Source organism: Tenrec ecaudatus, chromosome 5 (assembly GCF_050624435.1).
Source record: "Tenrec ecaudatus isolate mTenEca1 chromosome 5, mTenEca1.hap1, whole genome shotgun sequence".
Lineage (NCBI taxonomy): Eukaryota > Metazoa > Chordata > Mammalia > Afrosoricida > Tenrecidae > Tenrec > Tenrec ecaudatus.
The window spans coordinates 34,507,526-34,529,893 of record NC_134534.1 but is presented as its reverse complement, the minus strand read 5'-3'; the positions used below and the strand labels follow the sequence as shown (position 1 = coordinate 34,529,893).

General features: G+C 36.2%; 1 protein-coding gene across 31 annotated transcripts in view; it reads left to right on the top strand.

Moving 5' to 3' along the window:
- RIMS2 (regulating synaptic membrane exocytosis 2) overlaps window positions 1–22,368 on the top strand; it is a 575,734-nt gene that overhangs the window by 276,959 nt on the left and 276,407 nt on the right. For 16 of the 31 annotated variants that reach the window (XM_075549394.1, XM_075549388.1, XM_075549386.1 and 13 more), the window contains 6 exons: window positions 6,522–6,589; window positions 8,386–8,505; window positions 11,178–11,277; window positions 12,073–12,196; window positions 16,702–16,748; window positions 18,591–18,703. In XM_075549394.1, coding sequence (XP_075405509.1) covers window positions 6,522–6,589; window positions 8,386–8,505; window positions 11,178–11,277; window positions 12,073–12,196; window positions 16,702–16,748; window positions 18,591–18,703 — 572 coding nt within the window. Of the gene's footprint in view, window positions 1–6,521; window positions 6,590–6,712; window positions 6,922–8,385; window positions 8,506–11,177; window positions 11,278–12,072; window positions 12,197–16,701; window positions 16,749–18,590; window positions 18,704–22,368 lie in introns of those variants that run through there. The other 15 variants (XM_075549390.1, XM_075549379.1, XM_075549382.1 and 12 more) reach the window with 2 other exon arrangements.

The following is a 22,368-nucleotide window of genomic DNA, read 5'->3' as shown; positions in this document are numbered from 1 at the left end:
TCATTGCGGATTCCCTTCCAGCAACAAATGGCAACTCCACACCATGTCCTTTTCCAGATGGAATGCACAGAAGTCAAATAGACTACATCTGTGGGAACAGACAATGGAGAAGCTCAATATCAGAAGCTAAAAGTCAGGGGCTGACTGTGGAATAAACCATCAATTATTCATATGTAGGAAGAGTTTGAAGTTCTCAAGGATGTTGTTTTGACAACTTGAATCCATAATCAATTCTCATGGAAGCAGCAGTCAAGAGATCAAAAAACGAGTTGCATTAGATAAATCTGCTGTACCAGATTTCCAGGAAATTGACAGTGTCTGAGTCTTGAAAAGCAAGTGTGTTACATTGATGACTATGGTGCAACTGACCCAAGCCATTATATTTTCAGTTTCCTCACATGCATGTGAAAGTTGGACATTGAATAAGGAAGACCGACCAAGAATCAATGCATTTGAATTGCAGTGCTGGCGAAGAATATTGAAAAGTACCATGCACTGCCAAAAGGACAAGCAAATCTGCCTTGCAAGAAGTATAGCCTGAGTGCTCCTTAGAGGCAAGGATGGTGAGACTGCGTCTTACATATTTTGGACGTGTCAGGAACGATCATTCTCTGGACAACATCATGCTTGGTAAAGTAGAGCGGCAGTGAATGTAAGGGGAAGGCTCACAATGAGGTCGATTTAGGAACAATTGTGAGGATGGTGCAGGAGAGAGCAGTGTTTCGTTCTGTTGTGATAGGGTCTCTAAGAGTTGAAGCAAACTGGGTAGCATCCAGCAACAGAGGCATGGGAGGGGAGGTTGAAGGAGAAGTGGAGAGCTCACAACAATCAATACGAGAATAAAATGTTTTGAAATTTATTGTGATAATGATTACTGAACTCATTACGGTTAAATGATAAGATTGTGTAGTATGTGGTCTGTCCCAATAAAACTATTTTTTAAAGGAAAAGTTTGTGTATAAACCATATATGACTTGAAAAACCTAAATATTTAAAGCTTACTAGAAAACTATTTTGGGTTAGATAACACTATAACATTATACTAATATCTCATGAGTTATAGATATATTACACCACTTGTTACTATACATCTTAACCCTCTGGGAGCTGCCTTTGAAGCCACATTTGGAGCTCCATCCAGAGCCAGTTAGAGGCTTTAACTGCATGGTATAGTACAGGTTGTTCCTTGGTTACTAAACCTTAGACTTACTAACAACTTGAACATGACCTTTTATGTTACATATAACTTTCTCCTCAGCATTTCTTAACTGTTTCATAAATTGTGATACGTTGTATCATTTAGCTTTGTGGGTTTTCCTCCCTGGAGATGACTTCTGTGACCAGTAATGGATTTAGAAGTATGTTGTTTTTTAATGTTTGGAGACTTTTATGTTCATGAGTTCTAGTTTGATTTCTTGTAGTCAGAGCATATATTCTTTGATTTAAATTCTTTTAAATTTGTTGCTTTTCCCCTCTAATAATGGTCCTTTTATTGAAATCAACTTTATTTGATATTGGTATAGGCACTCCTGCTTTTATGATTATCAGGTGCATGTTTTTTCCACTCTCTTGTTTTCAACTATCTGTATTGCTTTAACTGACATTGGTTTCTTGCAGGTAGAATATTTTCTTATCCATTCTGTTGACTCTATTTTTTAAATTGGTTCATTTAAAATATGCATGTTTCATATAATTATATGTTAGGCATTTTCTGTTTGCTCCTTCTGTTCCCCTGGGTTTTCATTTCTCTGTCATCTCTTTCTAGTTTTCCTAAGGATTGCTGAAGATATTACTTTATCTAGTTGAGTGGTTCTCTTTGCATAGACTTTAGAGGATTGTGACTCAAACTCAGAAACCAAACTCAATGCCAACTCATGGGGCCCCTTTGGTATGGAATAAAACTGGTGTTTCTGAAGTGTAAATCGTTAAGAGTGGAAAGTCACACTTTTCTCCTGAGGAGCAGTAGGTGGTTTTGAATTGCTGATCTTGTGATTCGCAGCCCAAGGAGTAAGCAGGATGCCTCCAGAGCTCCCTGTATTACTAGTTCCAGCAAATGTAGAAAACTGATTTCCTTTACATTTCCTTACCTCCCCTACTTATAATGATTGTCTTAAATATTTCTTAGATACATTGAAGATCATGTCAAACTGTAGTATGGGTGATTTACCAACATTTTTACATCATATTTATTTCATTCCTTTCCAATATTTCTAGGCTCCCACTTGTTTGCTTCCTTTCTATTTCAAGCACTTCTTTTATTCTTTGAGTATAAATCTTCCAGCGAGGAATTCCTCTCTTTATTTCCCATTCATGCCTGAAAGTTAATTTCACTGTATTTAGAATTCAGAACTGACATTTTAGTCTTTGAAAAACATGCGTTATTTTCTTCAAGCTTCTTAGATTTCTGAAAACTGTTACTCAAATTACTTTCCCCCTATCAGTAAAGCATTATTTCTTTCCTACTGGTTTCAAGAATATTTTCCGTACATTCAGTGTTTAATTTGATTAGGATGTTTCTTGGTGCACATTACTTTGAGTCATTCTATTTGGATTTTATTGAACTGCTGGAGTCTCTGTAGGCTCGTTTCCTGGGCCAGATTTGAGACCAATTCAGCCATCATTTCCCTGGGAGTTTCACCAATGCCATCCACTTTCATTTCTGAGACCCCAGTGATGTAATGTTGAGTCTTTTCTTCTAGTCCTTCAACTCCTTGAGACTTCATGTTTTTTACACTCTATTCCATGTCTTTGATTTTTTTTTGAGAATGGATACTTTCTATTGTTTTCAATATTCAAGCTCTTTGAGTTGTTCTGCTGTCCCCTTGATTCTTCAGCTGAGTCCATCCTATCCAGTGTTTTAATTCACATATTGTACTTTTTTGTACTAAAATGTTTATTCCAATTTTCCTTCTGTCTGTGATTTTTTTGGGGGGTGGGCCTGGAAACCTTAGGCCAGTAGCACATTGTTATATTGCTACAAGAGGATTGATATATGAAACTATATTAAGAATATATAATGAAAAAGCCTCCCCTCTCAATCAAACCCACTGCCATGGAGTTGATTCTGACTTGTACCCCTTTATGGTGTAGTGGTCGCACATGGGCCTGCTAACCAGAAAGGCAGCAAATTGAAATCATTAGCTTCTCCACAGGACAAACATGAGTCTTTCTACTCCCATGAAGTGTTATAGTGTCAGGTACTCCCAGGGGCAGTTCGTTCCACCCGGTCCTATGGGGTTACGCATTAATCGTTAGAATCTACTTGATGGCAGTAAGTGAGAAATCTTTGTAGGAGCAGGCAGGTTCACCCTCATCTTTCTTCTGAGGAGCAGCTAGTGGGTTTGAACTGGTAATCTTGTGATTAGCGGTCCATTGCCTAGCCCAGGATGCCACAAATGTTCCAAACACTCTAATTCGCTGCATTGAATAGATTTTGGCTCATAACAACTGTATAGAACAGGCTAGAATGCTGCAATGGTAAGTCTTTGTAGGAACAGACAGCCTCATCTTTCTCTCCCAAGCATCGAGTGGGTCAGCAGCTCTATGTTTAACTCACTGTGCCACCAGGGCTTCTTATTAAATCAAAAGTATTATCTAAATACTAATAGTTCTAGGTGGTTAAGATGATTTTCTCTCTTTTTCCCCCCAAAAAGGGTATTTATTTAAAACCATTTTATTGGGACATAATCCACTTATCATACAATTCAATAGTTGAGTCATATCAAGAAGGGTTGTACAATTCTCACCAGTCAGTTTTAGAACATTGTGTGCCTTTTAATTAGCTCCTTATTGCCCCCCAGCCTGCATTGCCATACGCTCAAGGACCCATGAATCCAGCTGCTGTCTCTACAAGATTTACCCATCCTGCAGTTCACATTACCAAAAACATAAGACAAAGGGGAAAAATTTAACAATAACAGAATAAAATGAGGAAAAAACCTCAATAAAAATAAATCAAAATATTAAAAACTAGAAAACTTGAAAATGGAGCTCAAATGATAATGTGCTCAACTTTAACCTAACTACATCTGCCATAATCCACTTTCCCGCGTGGTTTACATGGAAACAAAGCTGTCCACCTCCCTGGTCTGCGTTCATAAGGGATTCATCAGAGGCTTATGTTCATGATTTTAAATTTACTACCTTATTTCATTCTTAGTTACATTATAGTGACAATGACTAGTTTTTGCCTGTTCACCAGATCTGTGGCAGAAAGATGAGGCAACAAGCCTCAGTAAAGATTGAGCGCCCCAGAAGCCCCGTGGAAAGGTGCTGCTCTCCCATGGCTGGCTCTGACGCACGCTACCCCCAGTGTTTTTCACTGGGTTTGGAGATCACAGTCTGTCTCTTTTTCTCTTTCTCTCCATGCCTCCCTCAGCTCAAACTCAGAGGGTAGGAATTAATCTGAATTCTCTTCATATCTCACTTTATCTTCTCTTTTTAAGCGGGATGACTTATTACTCCTGTCTTTATGCTGATAATGTCCAAATTAATGTTCCCAGCTGAGACTTTTTGTCTAAGCCTTATTATAGTTTGATAAATTTATTTTATGTGTCCACTTGAATAACTTATAAGCATTCAAATACTATGTAATTGAAAGTTAATCACTATATTTAATCAATTCTGAGATGCTCTTAGATATTTCATATTTCAGTATCTCCAAAACATAATGCTTATTACATTGCATGACTATATGAAAGGCAGTAATTCACTCCTACCTGTTCTGAAATATTAAGTGCCCCTCTTTTAGTCTTGTCATCTCAAATAGGTTTCTTCTTTCATTCAGTGAACACCTGGCATGTCCTTGACTCCTTAGTCATAGTCCTGCTATTCCTGCTTGCAAGCTAGCTCTTAGTTCCTTCGCCTGGTCTGTCCACTGCCATCCTCTTTATTTGAGGCATAGTTACCTGTCTCTTACATTATTTTAAAAACAAAACAAAAAAAACCTTTCAACATGCAGGGTCTTTGAACTCAGTCTTCATATGGTTCTTTGATTTATCTTTTAAAAATGTAAATCAGCTCAGTCACCCTTTTGCTTGAAATTGCTCGGGGGAAAAAAATTCAGCATCATTAGTCCCTTTTGCTTAAAATTGCTCAGGGGAAAAAATTCAGGATCGTTAGTATGCATGAAAAAACCTCTACAAGTGGGTTTGGGCTGCTGCTCAAGTCTCAATTAGCGCTGTATTCCTCCTCATTCTTGCTGGTTCACACATTGGGCTCTCTGTCAGTCCTTTTACAGCACTGCCTTCTTCAGTTTTCACCTGCCTTCTTAGTGGCGTAGGTAAGTATTTGCCAGTCTCAAGGTGTTAGTTCAAACCCACCAGCTGTTCTGCAAGAAAAAAAAGGAGCCTATGTGCTCCTGCCGATATTTGCAGCCTCAGAAAGCCTCGATGGGCTGCACTAGGTGGCGCTGGGTTCGGTGTAGTCTGGTTTGCATCTCCGTATTTGTTCTTGAGTTCTCACCCTTCGCCTCACTCTGTCGATGGGTTTGCTGACAACTAAGTCAAAAGGAGATCTTTTTATACCTACTTGTATGCTGCTTTATAGCACTAAGTCCATGTGTTTTGTATTTTTTGTGGTCATTTGTGTTGATCCTCCACTCTATTGTTAGCGTATCTTGTTGACACCTAACAGATGGAAGATATTTAATAAGAATTTTTTAATAATTGAAAGCATGCATTGAGTTTTTAAAGACAGATGTGTGTGTAGAGATGCAAAATGATTTTTTGCTTTTTAATTTGAGTGAAAGGAGCAACAAGTAAGTTTTAGATATGGATATTATTCTTAGTTGTAAGTTACATGAATTGACTTCAAATGAGTTTAAAAGGAGAAAAACTTTGTTTTTTCCAAGAATATAATTCCTGAAAATGACTTCAAAGTAGTATTAAATTAATGTTAACCCAAATAATTAAAAATTAATTGAAAAATTAGTGTTATTTAAATAGCACCTCCCCACTGGTACAATTTGAATGAATAAGGCTTGTCATTTTCATACAAAACTCACCTTTTATGTCTCCAATTCTTTTATCTGAACGTTTTCCTTAGCCACCCAACTCTTCTAGGGGATCACACCATCATAGGGAATGTCAGAACTTTTGGCTTTTTGTTGTGGTGGTTATTGGCCAACCATTGCTTATTTTATGAAATGTTCCTTATCCTTGAAGCAGAACAAAGGTACCTCTGTATGCCAGCCTGTGAAAATAAATGCCACAAGTAACAGACACAGTTGACAGTTTCTTTTCTTGAATAAGTAGCTTATTTGATTCCTGTTCCGTTTATTATTCGCCTTTTCTCTCTCTTCTTGTAGGGTTCGCCTAGAGTGCAAACATTTTATTTTCTACATTCTATAAATTTTACTCATAGGGAAGCTTAGCTTTCTCTTGGTATGTACAGCAAGTGCTGCAGACAGAGTTCTTAAAACTAGACAGGCTCATAAAATTTAAGATGTTTATAATGTCTTTGTCTGTCCTTTCTTTCGACGTCTCCTTTACTGCACTCTTTTGTCTGTCTGACTCTCACAGGAGACATGGATTACAACTGGTTGGACCATACGTCTTGGCATAGCAGTGAGGCATCCCCAATGTCTTTGGTGAGACATGTGGAGCCTTACTATTTTAATTTTGGTTATCATTTCATGTATCCTTTTTATTTACACCTTTGCATGTTTTCTTGTATCTTTATTTTATTTTTTATTTTTATCCCACACCTGTAGGGGACAGTCAAAAGGGAAAAAGAAAAACTAGTGAGCAGGCAGTTTTGTCGGACTCTTACACCAGGTCTGAGAGACAAAAGAAAAGGATGTACTTTGGAGGCCACTCTTTGGAAGCGGATTTGGAATGGTCCGAGCCTCAGATTAAGGACTCTGGGGTAGATACCTGTAGTAGCACAACCCTAAACGAGGATCATAGCCATAGTGAGAAGGTACTGAGATTGTGGAGCCTGCCTTTTACCTGCTCATTTGGTCTTCGTTTGCTCTCTGTCACTCATTAAAGCAGAACATAGTAATAATAATGATAATAAAAGGACAGGGCATTTCAAAGGTCAATGTAGCATTTTGTAAGGTGCAGAAAAGAAAAACAAAACAAAACAAAAACCCTCTTGCTTGCTTTGCTGTTTTTATGGTTTGACCATCTGCCAAAAAGTAAATAAGTAAATAAAAATAAAAACGAGGCACAAAGGAGAGTTTTGTCTTCTGGTCGCATGAAATAACTTTGTGATGTTATTATAAACCAGAATAATGAAGAATTTATTTTGGATTGGCTTATTTGAATGCTTGCCTATATTTTCCTTGGGATGAAAATTAAATTATTAATAGTGTGAATCCCAGGCAAAAGGGAGATAATTGGGTTTGTTTGCACAGAAAAAAAGTTGTTTTTCTTTTTTCCCTTTCACTGTCATTTTGCTCTTTTGTTTCATTGTCATAGCATTTTAATGTAGCATTAATTAGTATTAGAATCATTGCCATCTGCTTTGGTATTTATTATTTTTGCTTTTAGTGTAGTGGGAATTTTGAAACTCTTTTTACCATATCAATTTGATTGAGTGGAATTTATCTTTTGCCTGCTAAATTTTGCATGACAGTATGCATGCTACTTCCAGATGACTGAAACTACTGTGATTACACAAATCATTTTACTTTATTTTAGATATAACTCATAAAGGAATGGTAGCTATATTTATAAAGGACGTGGGTCTGCCTTGAGAAGGAACTAAACAACCAATATTTCGAGGTTATTTGACAATGGCCAGGGCTGAATTATCTTGTAGATACACTAAATACATCAAGCACATAAAAGCGTCAATGAGCGTGCTCAAAAGTGAGAAGAATTATCCATTCTCACTTGAGAGTTATTTCTCTAAATGACTTCTCCATACCATCTTATTGGAAGGTTATTGAGGTTTGTGTATTCTTTTTGTAAATTTAATCTAGACTTCTCTTTGCTTAAATTTCATGTTTAAATATTTAATATTATCCCTTTCCAAATTTTCCAAAAAATGTTTGAAGGTTAAATTCTCATTTTTAAATGATTTTGCTGCCATTGAATTTCGAGCTATTTTTTCTGCCTGTGGATTTTTAATCTTTAACACATCACTGATATATCAAACTATGCATATATTTTAAAGATTTTTTTGTTTCATAGAACTAAACAGTTTCCATGCTGGGTGAGAACTTGAAGTAATTGCATATTGAAAAAAATTGAGGCTATCAGCTTAATGTACTAAATCCTTTGGTCAATGTTTTAGAATTGAAACTGGTTTGTGTAATCATAACACTTTGGAATAAATAAAATTTTATTTTACTGAAATCTAGAAAGATTGTATAATGAAGTAATTTGTCATGAAAGAACATAATTTGTTTGTTTGTTTGTTGATACAATATGGAAGCATCCTGTGACCTGGCAGCCATCTAAAGACGGGGATCGTTTAATTGGTCGCATTTTATTAAGTAAACGCCTAAAAGATGGAAGTGTTCCTCGAGATTCAGGAGCAATGCTTGGCTTAAAGGTATGTAAGAAAATTGATGATATTTTAGATGTATTTATTATTATGAATAGTGTAATCATTCTATCTATGCCAATTTAGTGCTCCCCCCATTTTCAAGGATCCCCAAATATTTGCACTCATTAGCCTAAACTTTTTTGTTCTCCAAATATTATGAAGTTGACATTGTGCTACATTAGTACCATTATTTCTACTTTTGGAAGTCAATAAACATAACTTGATTTTTTATAAATTTTCATTCTGAATATATGATCAGACTTAATTTCTACACCTTTTTCCATTAAGCCTTGTACTTTATTCAAAGAATATTTTTATTGAAGTACTAAATATGCAAGCCTAAGAATTGTATGTATGTATAACTGAAAACCAAACTCATTGCCCTTGACTCAATTCTAACTCATAGTGGCCCTATTAGGGGCTTCCGAGACTGTAAATCTTTATGGGAACATGGTGGGTTTGAACTGCCAGCCTTGTATTTAGCAGTCCCCTGCTTACCTTACAGTGCCACAAAGGCTGCTTGTATGTATAATATATCAATATAACTTTGTGTTAGTTTTGAAAGATGATTGTATAAAAGATAATACAGTTTGAAGTCTGGAGATGCAAAAACATTTATGTCATGAGGTTAACTAGAAATAGTGAGTTTTATTTATTTTGTAACTTTGATACATATATAAAATAGAATTCTGTTTGTTTTTTTTCTCATATGTGTATCTGGTATGGCCAATGAAAAACTGAAATGAAAGAAAAAGTAAATATTTTAAAGTAAATCATTGCTAGAGAAGTTGTTTTGTAGAGCCTGTATTAAATGGAAGCTATTCGAGAACTCTGGGTATCAGTGGGGTTAGGCAGTGAACACCGTAGGATTACCATATCACTTATACTGATCTCAGGGTTTACATTTATTATCTGATTTGGCACAATACATTTAAAATGGTCTTTTGTAAGGCTGTGTAGCTTGCTATGGCTTTGTGGATTGTGACAAAGGTGGGATTAGCAGACTATGCTATGTGGACACCGTGATAGAGAGGTTAGACTTGAATTCTAGTTACTGCAGTAACTGTATGACATTGGACAGCTAACCTTCTCTTGCCCTTAGTTTCGTACTCTGTTAAGTGGACATTTTCATACTTGTTAAATGCTTGTAATAAGCTTCACTAAAATAAGATATAAAGTTTTAGTACAGCGAGTAGCTCCCTGTAAGCTTTCAATAATAGTTATATGTATCAAACCATGATAATTTAATATTTACTTAAAATTTTAGATGATAAGATATACACATTAATTTTGAAGATCAAACCTGTGAATAACAGTTTAATATTGTCTTGTATCGGAGTGTAATTCACTTTAATTATGGAAAAATTGTGTACAATTAGATAAATCCGTGAATTTTGAGTCCAGGTATATTGGGACAATTGATCAGAATCAAAAGTATTGCTTTCTTTAAGAGATCAGCATGTTACTGGTACACATATTGCTCCACTGCATTATCACTAATAGGTGTTTTGCTGTTGTGAAATAATTTTTAGGTGTGTAATGTTGTTGTTCTGGTTACCCACATGTGCAGAGGGGAAAATGCCCCAGGGTATCTTTTCAGAGCAGAGTGTTGGGCCTGTAGTCCCCAGCACTGCTGGCTGAGTTTCAATAGCCAACATTTTGGCTAGTCAGCAAGTGCTGAATGCTTGTCACACTCAGGATTGGGATGCAAATGATCTAAATTTTATAGTTGTTCTGATGGGATTAAGTCAATTTGGTCATTTTTCTCACAAAGGATCCACCATCACAGTGCACATTAATAAATGTGCTTAAAGGATGACTAATGAATGAAATTTTGATAGTACCTTATAGTCAGAACAATAAGTACTTATATGGTTATGTTACATATCGACAAATGTTTAAATTATTATATTGTATTATAATAATGTTGTTATTTTAGAAATTGTAACCATAAGAATTCTGTAATATAGACTCCAAAACTCAAAAAACCAAATCCACCTTCATTGAGATGATTTTGACCCGTGGCAACCGTATAGAACAGGGCAGAATTGGGTTTCTGAGGCTATAAATCATTTTTTTAAAATAATTTTATTGGGTGCTCATATAACTCTTATCATAATCCATACATACATCCATTGTGTCAGAAATGGGTTTCTGAGGCTATCAATCTTTTTTTTCTTTTTAAAATAATTTTATTGGGGACTCGTACAACTGTTATCACAATCCATACATACATCCATTGTGTCAAGCACATTTGTACATTTGTTGCCATCAAAGGCTGTAAATCCTTATGGAAGCAGAAAGCCTCCTTTTTTCTCAGCGTGCCTGGTGGATTTGAACTGCTGACCTTGTATTTGCCAGTGCAATATAAGTACCCACTCTCCCACCAGGACTTTCTAATAAGTATAGCTATTACAAAATTGTTAATTACTAAAGAATGAAATATTTTTTTAAAAAATGACAGATTAAGTTGAAAACAATTGGGAGATGTAGAAAGTCCACACTTAGAATATGTATTTAGTGCTTAATAATAGCACTATATGATCTAAAGATTATTATTAGTGCATTAGCTTAAGTTAAAAAAAATAAAGCAGCAAATTGCGTAGGTATTTTTACTTGAATTTTCAACTGTTCACGTTGACAATGAGCCTATTTTAATAGTTCCCTCTTTTAAACAGGTTGTAGGAGGAAAGATGACAGAATCAGGTCGGCTTTGCGCATTTATTACCAAAGTCAAAAAAGGAAGTTTAGCTGATACTGTGGGCCATCTTAGACCAGGTACGTCTACTTTGATTTTTTTAAAACGTTTTAAATGTTAAAACTTCTGAAAAAGTAACTCTTATATAACATTGAGTTGGCCAATTTAGAGAGAGCTATTTTCTGTCAGACCTAAGTGTTTATTTATTAAGAGAAAGTTCTATTAGTTCTTGCATCATATTTTATATTTACTGACCATATATTTATATATTTTGGTAGCTATTCTCTATTTTCTATTTGGTTTCTCATATACTTGACTTTAAAAAATTAAGCTTTATTCAAGAAACAAACTTTATAGATAAAGGCATATTTCCTAATAGTAGTCAACCTTGTCTCTTTGGCAATAACTTCTTATTGGAGAAATCCTTGAGTATCTTGGAGAGGATTCTACAAGACACTACTCATTAAGATTTTTACAAGAGAAGTTAGACCACAGAAAACCTGTAAGGAAAACAAGGTCTCCAGCCACGTACATACTGCAAAACCTGGAGTACAGGATTGTGAGATATTCAGAGGGGGAATGGATCTTGACTGTTGCCTATAAATACAATTTCTATTAAGAAATTACATATAGCTTTTCTGTATCTTTCTCTCTTTGATCCTAGACCTTGTTAGAGTCTTTCCTTTGAATGAAATATAATTATCATCCTAATCATAAAATTTTATGCCACTTAAGCTGTTCTCAAGATGTTTCTTGGACCATAATGTTGATTTTAGTATTTAGAGTTCCTTGAGGTTCAAAGTTATTTCTGTTTTAAGTGCGTTTTATGGGACTAGGTTTTCTTTCTAAGACTACCCCGCTGACACACTCTCTAGGTGACGAAGTGTCGGAGTGGAACGGAAGACTGTTGCAAGGAGCCACCTTTGAAGAAGTGTACAGCATCATTCTGGAGTCCAAACCCGAACCGCAGGTGGAGCTGGTGGTTTCAAGGCCTATTGGGTAAATAGATTTCAGTGTTTTATCATGCTGGGTACTAGTCAATAATTTATCATGTGTAAACCAAAAATGTTTCATTGCTCTATGAAAATAAATTTTTGTAGGCAACAGTTTTTCATTCCTTTACCAAAAAGATCTCACCCTAAATCTCTTGATCTGATTGATCATCCTAGAAAATATAGTTAATGACAAAAGAAGAAATACCTTGTTATTTCAGCAGTTTAGTAGATTACTGAAGGCAATAGTAGGCAAAAAAGGACATCTCTCATGTACTTGGTAGAATAAGAATCATTATACTTAGAGTACTTAATGAACTATTTTGTACAATTTAACCCCAAACTCTGCTGCCATTAAGTTGATTCTTACTCATAGTTGTCCAGCAAGGACACAGTAGACTGCTCCCTACTGTTTCCAAGACTGTGCATCTCTGTGGACAGCCCATCTTTCCCCACAAAAGGGCTATTGGGTTCACACCACTACTCTTTTGGTTACTAGTAGCTCGATACTAAGCCCATTGCACTACTAGGTCCCTTTTGTAAAAACAGTACTAACTACATTTACTTTCCCCCCATTCTCCTCAAAATGATTTCAACTTAGGAAAGAGAGAAGAACATAAAATTCCCATGTATAGGTAATTGTTTAAGGAAAGATAGAACCTTCTAAAAAATGATGAGCTAATAGAAAAGTAACCAACACGAATGTATCCTTTGCTTTGCTAATTTATTGCCTATCATTTAAGTAGACATTTGTTTTCAATTGGCCTATATGTGATCCTTTGTACCAATATGAGAATCATTCATCAAAAATCACAGCTGCTCTTCCTTTAGAGAAGCTTATATTCCACCACTAAACCAGAGCCTTCAAGTTGATTCCGAGTCAGAGAAAACCTACAAGGACACACTCGCACTCCTCATAGGGTTCCCCAGGCTGCAAATCTTTCTGGAAGCAGACGACCTCATCTGTCTCATGCGGAGCAGCTTGTGGGTTGGGACTGCAAGCCTTTTTGTGAGCAACTTAATGTTTCACACGCCACACAACCTGTGCCTCTTTTTATATTTTACACCCAAATTACAGGCACACCTATAACTAAATGAAAGCAATAAAAAAATCACAAGCAGTGAGTTATCAGATTCATTATTTAGGAGAAGAGCTCTCTAAGGGGAAGGCAACAGAAATTGTTCCATGTAAAATACTAATTGTTTCGTTGATCTCTTTTTAATTAAAAAAATTATTATTAATTGGGAGTTAATACACATATCATTCCATAGTTCATTCACATCAAGCAGGATCATACAGTTCTACCACAATCATCCTCCAAGCATCCTTTTTCTTCGGGACTCCTTGACATCGTCTCCCTCTTACTCCACCACCACCACCACCACCACCACTGTAATCCCCCTTGTGCCCCCTGAAACCCCTATCCCACTTGCTGACCCTGGAGGTTCATCAGTCCTGGATTTCATTTACCGAAACACAGAAAAACCTTTAACATAACTTCTTCAGGGTGACCTCCAATGACGTAACCTTTGAGATGCACCCTAATATGAACAAATAAAAACAAAACACAACAACAATACAGAAAATATTGAAACCCACATCAGGCCCAGCGTGCTTCAGAGGGGGATCAACTGGCATAGTTTTAACTGGTCAAGTCAGACTTAGGCCTTTGATCTTCTACACCGTCTCTCCAATACACTCTGTTTATTGGCCACTTTCCTCCCATCCCTCAATTGTGGACTTCTTTTCATGCAAAAATAAATTGCTTAAGTTTGCATCTTAGTTTTATTGAAATTCTCCTGCCAGTGTAGTGAGACTGGCACTTAAAATCATATCCATTTTAAATTTTGTCTTAACTTTCTAAAGCTCTGCAAAGTGGTGAATGGCAATGCATCCTTTTAGCAGGCAGTCTGCACTATTGGATTACCTAGTCAGCATGACCGGCATGAGCTTATTTGTGCTTCTTTGCTACTTTCTTGTGGATGGTCTTCCTTTTTAAAATCGCATCAAAGATTCTGCTCCTAGGTGTGACTGTCATCTGTCTTCTTAACCCCTGATACCTTCCTACAGAAAGAATCAGTGTCTCTTCAAATTTACAATTCCTCACAATGATAGAATACCTAGGTAGCAAGGTAAGCACAGTATTACTGGTGCTTACTTACTAATTTGTAGTGAGTAGTTTCACATGTTTTTCAACACATCAAAAATGTGTAAGTACAAATTTTGTAAGTAAGCTCAAATAAGCCCGTGCTTACTTTGCTCATTGGGTAATCTGCCCGTGGTGGTTAAATGTATAAGTTAAATTATAAAAATATTGGTGCCTGGGTGTATTCCAAACAGAACGTGTTTAAATCTGTGTCTCTGATCAGTGGATGGCTGCAGGCAAATCTTGCATTTATACATTTGTCTTTGTTCCACGTGCTTGTGAGGTGCTGTCCGGTTGGTTCTAACTCACAGCGACTGTGCACACCAGTGAAGCCCTGCCCAGTGCTGTGCCATCCCCAGAATTGTCCTTATGTTTGAGCTCACCAACACAGCCACTGGATTAATCCCTCTTTGTTGGAAGTTTCCTCTTTTTGTACTGCCCCACTACTTTCCCAAGCAGATGTCCTTCTCCAAGGACTGTCTCTCCTGACATGTCCAAAGTACCTGCAGTGAATTCTCACCATCTTTGCCTTCTGGCTGCATTTCTTCCAAGACAGATTTGTTTGTTGTTTTGGCGGTCTGTGACACTTACACTAGTCTTCAGCAGCACCTCAATTCAAATGGATTGATTCTTTGGGGGTCTTTATTCAGCATTCAACTTTGACATGCATATGAGGCGATTGAAAATATCATTGTTAGTCCTCAAAATAACATTCTTGCTTTCCTACACTTCATCCCACAGAGTACCTGCAGACAAAAAGGTCCAGTTTAAACCATGGCTTCAGAGGGGTCTGCTGGGCCAGTTAAATTTAAGACATGGAGGTCAGATTAAAAGGTTATGCAACTGTCTTTTGAGGTGACAAAGGGATAATCTTGATAGATTTTCTCAAAATACACAAGACAATCACAGGAGACATAGGACAATCACAGAAGCTTATTATGAAGAATCTTTGGGCAAATGGAAAGCTGTCTTGGTGAGAACATAGCTAGGACAGGTGCACTGATGAACTTTTTCCCACCACAGTGATCCATCCGCTCCCTCCTCTGTGGTAGGAAGGGCTCTGCTAGGAGAATCTCGCTGGGAAACTACGTCCTGCATCCCAGCCCCAATCTTGCCCCTTCAGACTTCTTTTTTACTTCCGAAACTCAAAGAACATTGAAATGGAACTTAATTTGAGTCCTTCAAAAAGACTAAAACATCCATTTAGTATGGTTTTGAGCTGGTTAAAGAGAGACACTTTCTTCCGAAGGGTATAGATCTTGAATGAGGGATGGTATTTTGAGAAACAATAGCCCACATTTTGATATTTTGTTTCAGAAAGTTTCTGTGATTTTGCAGCAGTATGTCTTTACTTACCCTCTTATTTTTTGGTATTAAGGAATTCTCCAAGTGGTGATACGGGGAGGGAAGAGGGAAGGGGTGGGTAGAAAGGGGGAATCAATTACAAGGATCTACATATAACCTCCTCCATGGGGGACGGACAACAGAAAAGTGGGTGAGGGGGCAGTGTAAGATATGATAAAATAACAATTTATAAATTATCAAGGGTTCATGAGGGAGGGGGGAGCAAGGAGAGAGGGGGAGCGAAGAAAAATGAGGAGCTGATTCCAGGAGCCCAAGTGGAAAGCGAGAGTTTTGAGAATGATGAGGGCAACGAATGTGTAAATGTACTTTACACAATTGATGTATGTGTGGATTGTGATAGGAGTTGTATGAGCCCCAATAAAATGATAAAAAAAGAATTCTCAAATCATATGCTCTTTTAAATTTTAAACAATTTGTAGACTTTCAGGTAATTTTTTTAAGATCATAATTTTTACCATAATTTTAACTTCTACCTCATCTAACAAATATCAAGTAAAATCTCTTTTTATTTTAAGTATAACTACAGGCAAGGTAAACAATTTGCAAAATCCCCCCAAGAAACAAGTTTATATATATTTTCTCTAGTAGAATTGTTACATTAATAGAGTTTAAAGCCCAATCTCAGAATGTTAATATTTTTCCTTTGGGTGATATTTTATTTGTATGCTTACCTATTATTGGACATTACAGGGTACAGTAGGATACAATTAAAATATATTTGTGAACCTTGTTGAATAGATATTTTTGAGCAGGATAATGAATAATGCAGCAAGCTAAAGTACATATTCTTTTTAACTTGAAATGCTTAATTCTTTCAGTTAATTTTTAAACAATTGAGATTTGCACAATTATCAGCTTGTTAACATAAGATGTATTTCTCATTCATAGTAATGTTGCTACCACAGACAGTGTTTGCCATTTTAATAAGTTGGCAACCATCCAAGTGGCAGTTGTACTGGTTGTTGAAACTGTTTCTTCTTTCCTTTTTCTGTCATTTCAGAGACATGCCTAGAATACCTGATAGCACCCATGCACAGCTGGAATCCAGTAAGTCCATTTACACGAGAAAAATGTGTCTTTAATAATGTCATTCAGCAGAGGGCAAATGAAGTGTTTTATCTATTAGGCAAAATATGATATATGGTCTTTATATCATATAGAATCATGTAAAGATGGCAAATAATAGTTTTATTCCATGTAATCATGGGGGAAAGTCCAAAATTTTATAGTCTTTTCAGTATTTTTTTAAAACCACACAGCCTTAATAACTATGAGTTTTAAAGTTTTGTGAAAGTAGAATAAAATAAACTGTAAATAATTAAAGTATGTAAATACCTTAAGTTTTAGTCTACATATATGATACCTGTGAAATCATCAACACAGTCTAAAAAATTCATCATCCTCAAAAGGTTTTTCCTAATAAATTTCTGAAAAGTTTTCATTTTACTACTTTGTTGTGTAACATATAAGGAGCCCTAAGGGTGAAGTGGTTAAGCTCTGTGAAGTTCAAACTCACCAGCTTCACTGGAGAAAGCGGTGGCAGTCGGCATCCGTAAAATCACAGCTTTGGAACCCTGTGGGGCAATTCTACTCTGTCTGACAGGGTCACTATCAATAGTAACCGACTCAACAGCAGTGGGTTTAAGCTCACTTAAGGGGAGGATGTGTGGGGGGTAATCAAGTGACTGACTGCATTTCTCCTAATTTACACATATTTCTGTAAGTGTGATAATGGTTCTTATGTAATTACAGAATATTCATGGGAAATTTAGACATGTTATATACACATTCAAATATTGTCAAATACATGAAGGATTTTTAAAGTTTGTTTTTGAGTGCTACTTTAGATGCTAAACAAATGTGTTCTTTCTAACAAAACTGGGTATGTAGATGATTAGAGATTAACTCACTGCCTTTGAGTCTTCCTGCTCACAGCAGCCCTGTCAGTCAGAGTAGAACTGCCCTTTCTGAGTCTCTTCTTGAGAGAGCTTCAGCTTGCTCCTGCAAGAGCACCTGGTGGGTTTAAACTGCTGACCTGGAGGTTTGCAGCCCAACACACAGAAACCACATCACCAGGACTCCTAAGGGGAGTGGAATAAGATACAGGAGGGAGGAAGGCAGGCGGGTTACATTTTGAAGCAGAATGATCAAGATGGAGCACTGTGTAAAGGAAAGATTAGAGCAAAGATTTAACAGTGGTATCTGGGAGAGGAGTTTTCCACGGGTAACTAACTGATGACTCCACGGCAGGGAAGTCTAAGAGAGAACAGCAGGAGAGCAGTGTGGTTGTACAGGTGGGAACGACCATACCCCAGGAGTGCAGAGTAGAGAGGACAGAGTAGTCATGGGGGGCAAGACTGGCTCGATAAGCCACCGTGAGGACTTCGGTTTTTACGGGGAGGGAGATTGAGAGCTACATGGGGTGGTTTGGAGGAGAGATTTGTGTTTTAATATCCGACTACTATGTGCAGAATATATCTGAGGGGATCAGAAGTGCAAACAAGGAGCTCAGTGAGAGCATTGCCCTAGAAACTGAGGAGGAGGAGGAGGAGATGATTTAGACCTCGGTAGTGGCCATGAAGAAGGTGAACTGAGTGCATTGTCTACATAGACAATACGTGGGGAGCTACTATCAACAATCTTTTAAACTTATGTTGACCTTTATACGTATAGGTTTAAACAAGTTTTTTTGCCAAAAAGGTGAAATTCTCCTGACATGACATGCCTTTGTGCTTTGAAATATGGGCACTTGTTCGCATGAGTGTGGTAAATGAAACGGCCTGCATAATGACATTTTGTGAGCAATGAAAGATGATTTATGCGGATGAGATTAGGAAATGTGAGTGAAGAGCCACTGCTACCATTCTTTATGTACAATTATCATTTTAGGTTCCAGCTCTTTTGAATCTCAAAAAATGGATCGTCCTTCCATTTCCGTTACCTCTCCCATGAGTCCTGGCCTATTGAGAGATGTTCCACAGTTCTTATCTGGACAACTATCAGTATGTAATCACTAAATTAATTTATCTTTATGGAATTTAATTAGGTGTTTTAAACATGACCCTAGCTTTTTTCCTGTCTACTTTCTTTTGATAAACCAACATCTTCCTAGAACACAATTTGCTTCTTACCATCAACTATCTCATTTTTAGTAATTTTAATTAATTGAAATTTTATTTTGTTTATTCCAAATGAAAATACATGATGCATTCTTTATTAGAGGTAGATTTTCTCAGGATTTCAAGAATTAGATTTTTATGAGGACAAATAAACCATTTCTTTAAATCTCATTAATATAATTTCTAAAACCCAAGTTCATAGTCTGAGCTGTGTACCTTACAGGACTAAGATATCCTATGCTGAAGAGAAATAACATCCAGCAGTATATAAAGATGGAATTTAAGATAAAAATAAACATTCCTGCTTTTGAGCCTTAAGGAAACATGAGATAGGATATTGCTCTGAAATGTAAAGATATTAGAGATGATTATGAAAATTTTTAACTTTCTATTTAGTACACCATGTGATTTCATGTTCCATGATTCTTAATTTGAATACCTTTTAATAAAAGTTTTAAAATCATGTCCAAATTCAAAAAGCTTTGAAAAATCAGCCACAATTGATTATGGTATTTCTTCAGTTTTCATGCTATGTTTTAATCATTTAAAATAGTCAGAAACTTAAATCTGTTCCTTTATATTTCAGACATGTACAGTTTAATATTGCTGCTAATGCACATGACTGAATAGACGTGAAAATTTCTGCATGTCCGAGAACCTTTTGGGTTCTCAGTATTCAAAGATTGAATTTCAAACGAATATATTACTATTTAAAAACTATTGTTCTGATATTTTAAAAGCAATAGAAAAATCTTTCATTTAACAAAGCTATGGAATTCCTCATTTTATGGGTTTGGTTTGGTGGGCAGAGAGGTTGTTGATGTTTATACTTAAGTATTTTCTTTTACTTAAAAAACTTGTAGAAAGTTTAAGCAAAATTAGATATTAAAGATTTTTGGAAAAATTATTATCTATCTCTATATTGGCAATATCTTTATCACAAATCATAGTAAAGTCATTCAGGAAAGATGAGATTTTATTAGATTTTAAGTGTCATACTGAAGTGAATTTCTCCTCATTATTTTATTTTTCTTTCATAAACAAAGTGGACTTTTTCATTTGAGAACAGTTGTCATTTTTCTGCTCTCCACAATAAGTAGCACTTTTCTATCTATTCATATATATCATAGATATTGTCATTTACAGAGTTATGAATTTAGCATGAAATTACCTCTTCAAATTTGGTAGCTGTAATTCTTTTTTTTATCATCTCATCAAATAGTATATTTTAAAATAATGCTCCCAATGGCTGGATCAAGCCAATAAATAAATTCATCTATCTGTGTGTATTTGTCTGTGTATTCACTTGGATTGAATTGATGGAGAAAGGAGGGGAAATTAGATTTCCATCGTAAGTATCTCTTTATCTCATTTGAAATCCTAAGACCCTTTGATAAATTGACTAGGAGGAGAGGTTGAGGAGAACAAAACAGGGGATTGACACTTAAAATTCAGCTATAAAATTTGCTCACTGTTCAAAACCAAAGTGGTAGAAAAAATAACTCTAGGGCATGAAAGTGACAAGAGCAACTTGAAAGATGAGATAGTGACACTGGGGGCAGCGCATTTACGGTATCAAGTGAGCAACGGAGCAGAAAAGGAAGGCAGCAGTGGTTGCACAAGTTGAGGAATGTCTGCGTTTTATAAGTCGAAACAGCCGAACTGGTGTAAATTTTGATGTGTTATATACTCAGCCACAGCAACGCAGTAAATAAAATTTAGAAGAAAATGAAGCGGAAAACTTCACTTTAAAATGTGTATATAATTGCATAAAGGATAGCCTTTAGATTTATAAATAATGTTGTTTTAAAAGCCATGTTTTAATTCCAATGTGAAATGGTTCTCCTTTTATCATTTTTTTATTATTGGGGAAGGAGGTAGTCTAGTATTTTATTGGCAATAAATTTTAGTTTATTTGATATTTGTATTAAAGTTTCAGCTTTGTGTTTATAATCTTGTTTATGTATACATGCTTACACAGATATCTTTACATACACTTACACACTTCTGTCTACACATCACTCAGCTTTCTGATTAAAAATATTATATATGTATACATATATGTTTCCTGCAAGTTTGTGGAAAAATTGGAAAGTAGAGATAAAAAGAAAAACTCCCTTATAATCCTGGTGGCATAGTAGGTTAAGCATTGGGCTGCTAATGCCAAGTTTGGCCGTGCAAATCCCCCAGCCGCTCACTCCAGGGGAGAACTCTCATCACCCACTCCCACGAAGAGTAAAGGACCACCTTCAGCCTTCTAAACTGCATGGGGCAGTTTTGCTCCGTCCTATCAGGTTTCCAGGTGTCAGAATTGACTGGAAGGCAGTAGCAGAGATAATTCTGTCAGTAAAATAGAGCCATTCATATACATTGGACCTTTTAAACAAAATTGGAATCGCTCGGTGCATAATATTTTGGACCCTTCATTGTCATGTAGTAAGATAATAGGAACTTTTTTCTTCCCTTAAGAATTCCTTTTCAAGTTATTCTGAAAGCTTTTTTTTTTTACCATTTTAACATAACTTCCTATTATAGGATATATAAGTTATTCTAATATATTAGAAATGATAATGCTTTGGAAATCCTTAAATATGTTAATATATCTTGCATATTTTTGTTAGAACAAAACTTTTTGGTCAGAATATCTTTCTAAAGATGAAGTTAGAAATACAACAGGAAAAGAAACATTTTAAGATTTGAAAGTATATACTGACAAATTTTCCTTCCAAAAATGTTTACGTTAATTAAATGGCAGCCTTTAAAAATCCAGGGTCAAATTCCAATGCCACGGTGTAATCATTGGTAATATATTGCATTGAACAAGATATGCCTGGTCTTTACTCTCATGCAACTTATTTTCTCTTATCCTTCACTTCAGGAAAACATAGCAAGTTATATTGCTGGGTGTAATGTTTCTCTTTATAGGGACAATGTTGGTTTGCTCTAGTGATGTAGAGGATGGGAGGATATGTTTATATATGTCATCCCTAGGAAGAAGCCCTAGGCTATATCAAGGCAGCATTACAATCTTTAGTTCCTACATTTCTACCTTTTATCTGTTTGCTTTTGATGTGATTTCCTGGGGCTGACACCTCTTATACAAAATCTTGACAATGCTTGTGGTAATTTTTGAGAACAAGGTTATTTGTGTAGTATGGGAGTTGACCTACCTCATAAAGAATATCAGAGATAGCTTTTTTCAAGTAGAAGAGACATGTAATGCAAGTTGATTTTTAAAAATCTTCCCTCTCAAGACTCTTTTGAAGATTTTGTATTAAATGCATGCCACTCCTGTTTTCTCCACACTTGAGCGGTGCTGCTGCGTGTTTTCTTGGAGGCATTGGTAGGACAGGGCCGTTCATCCTGAGCTGAGATCCATGCCACCCAAGCTTTCGGAGAGCCCTCGCAGAGTTTGCACTGCTTTGTTTTCATTCTCTTGTTATTTTTCTTCTTCCATGATTTAGCTAGTTCCTTCTTTAGAGGATTGCTTGTGCAATCCTCTCGATACCCTTTAATTGCTTGGCAGTCATTGGTTAGCTTTTTGATCT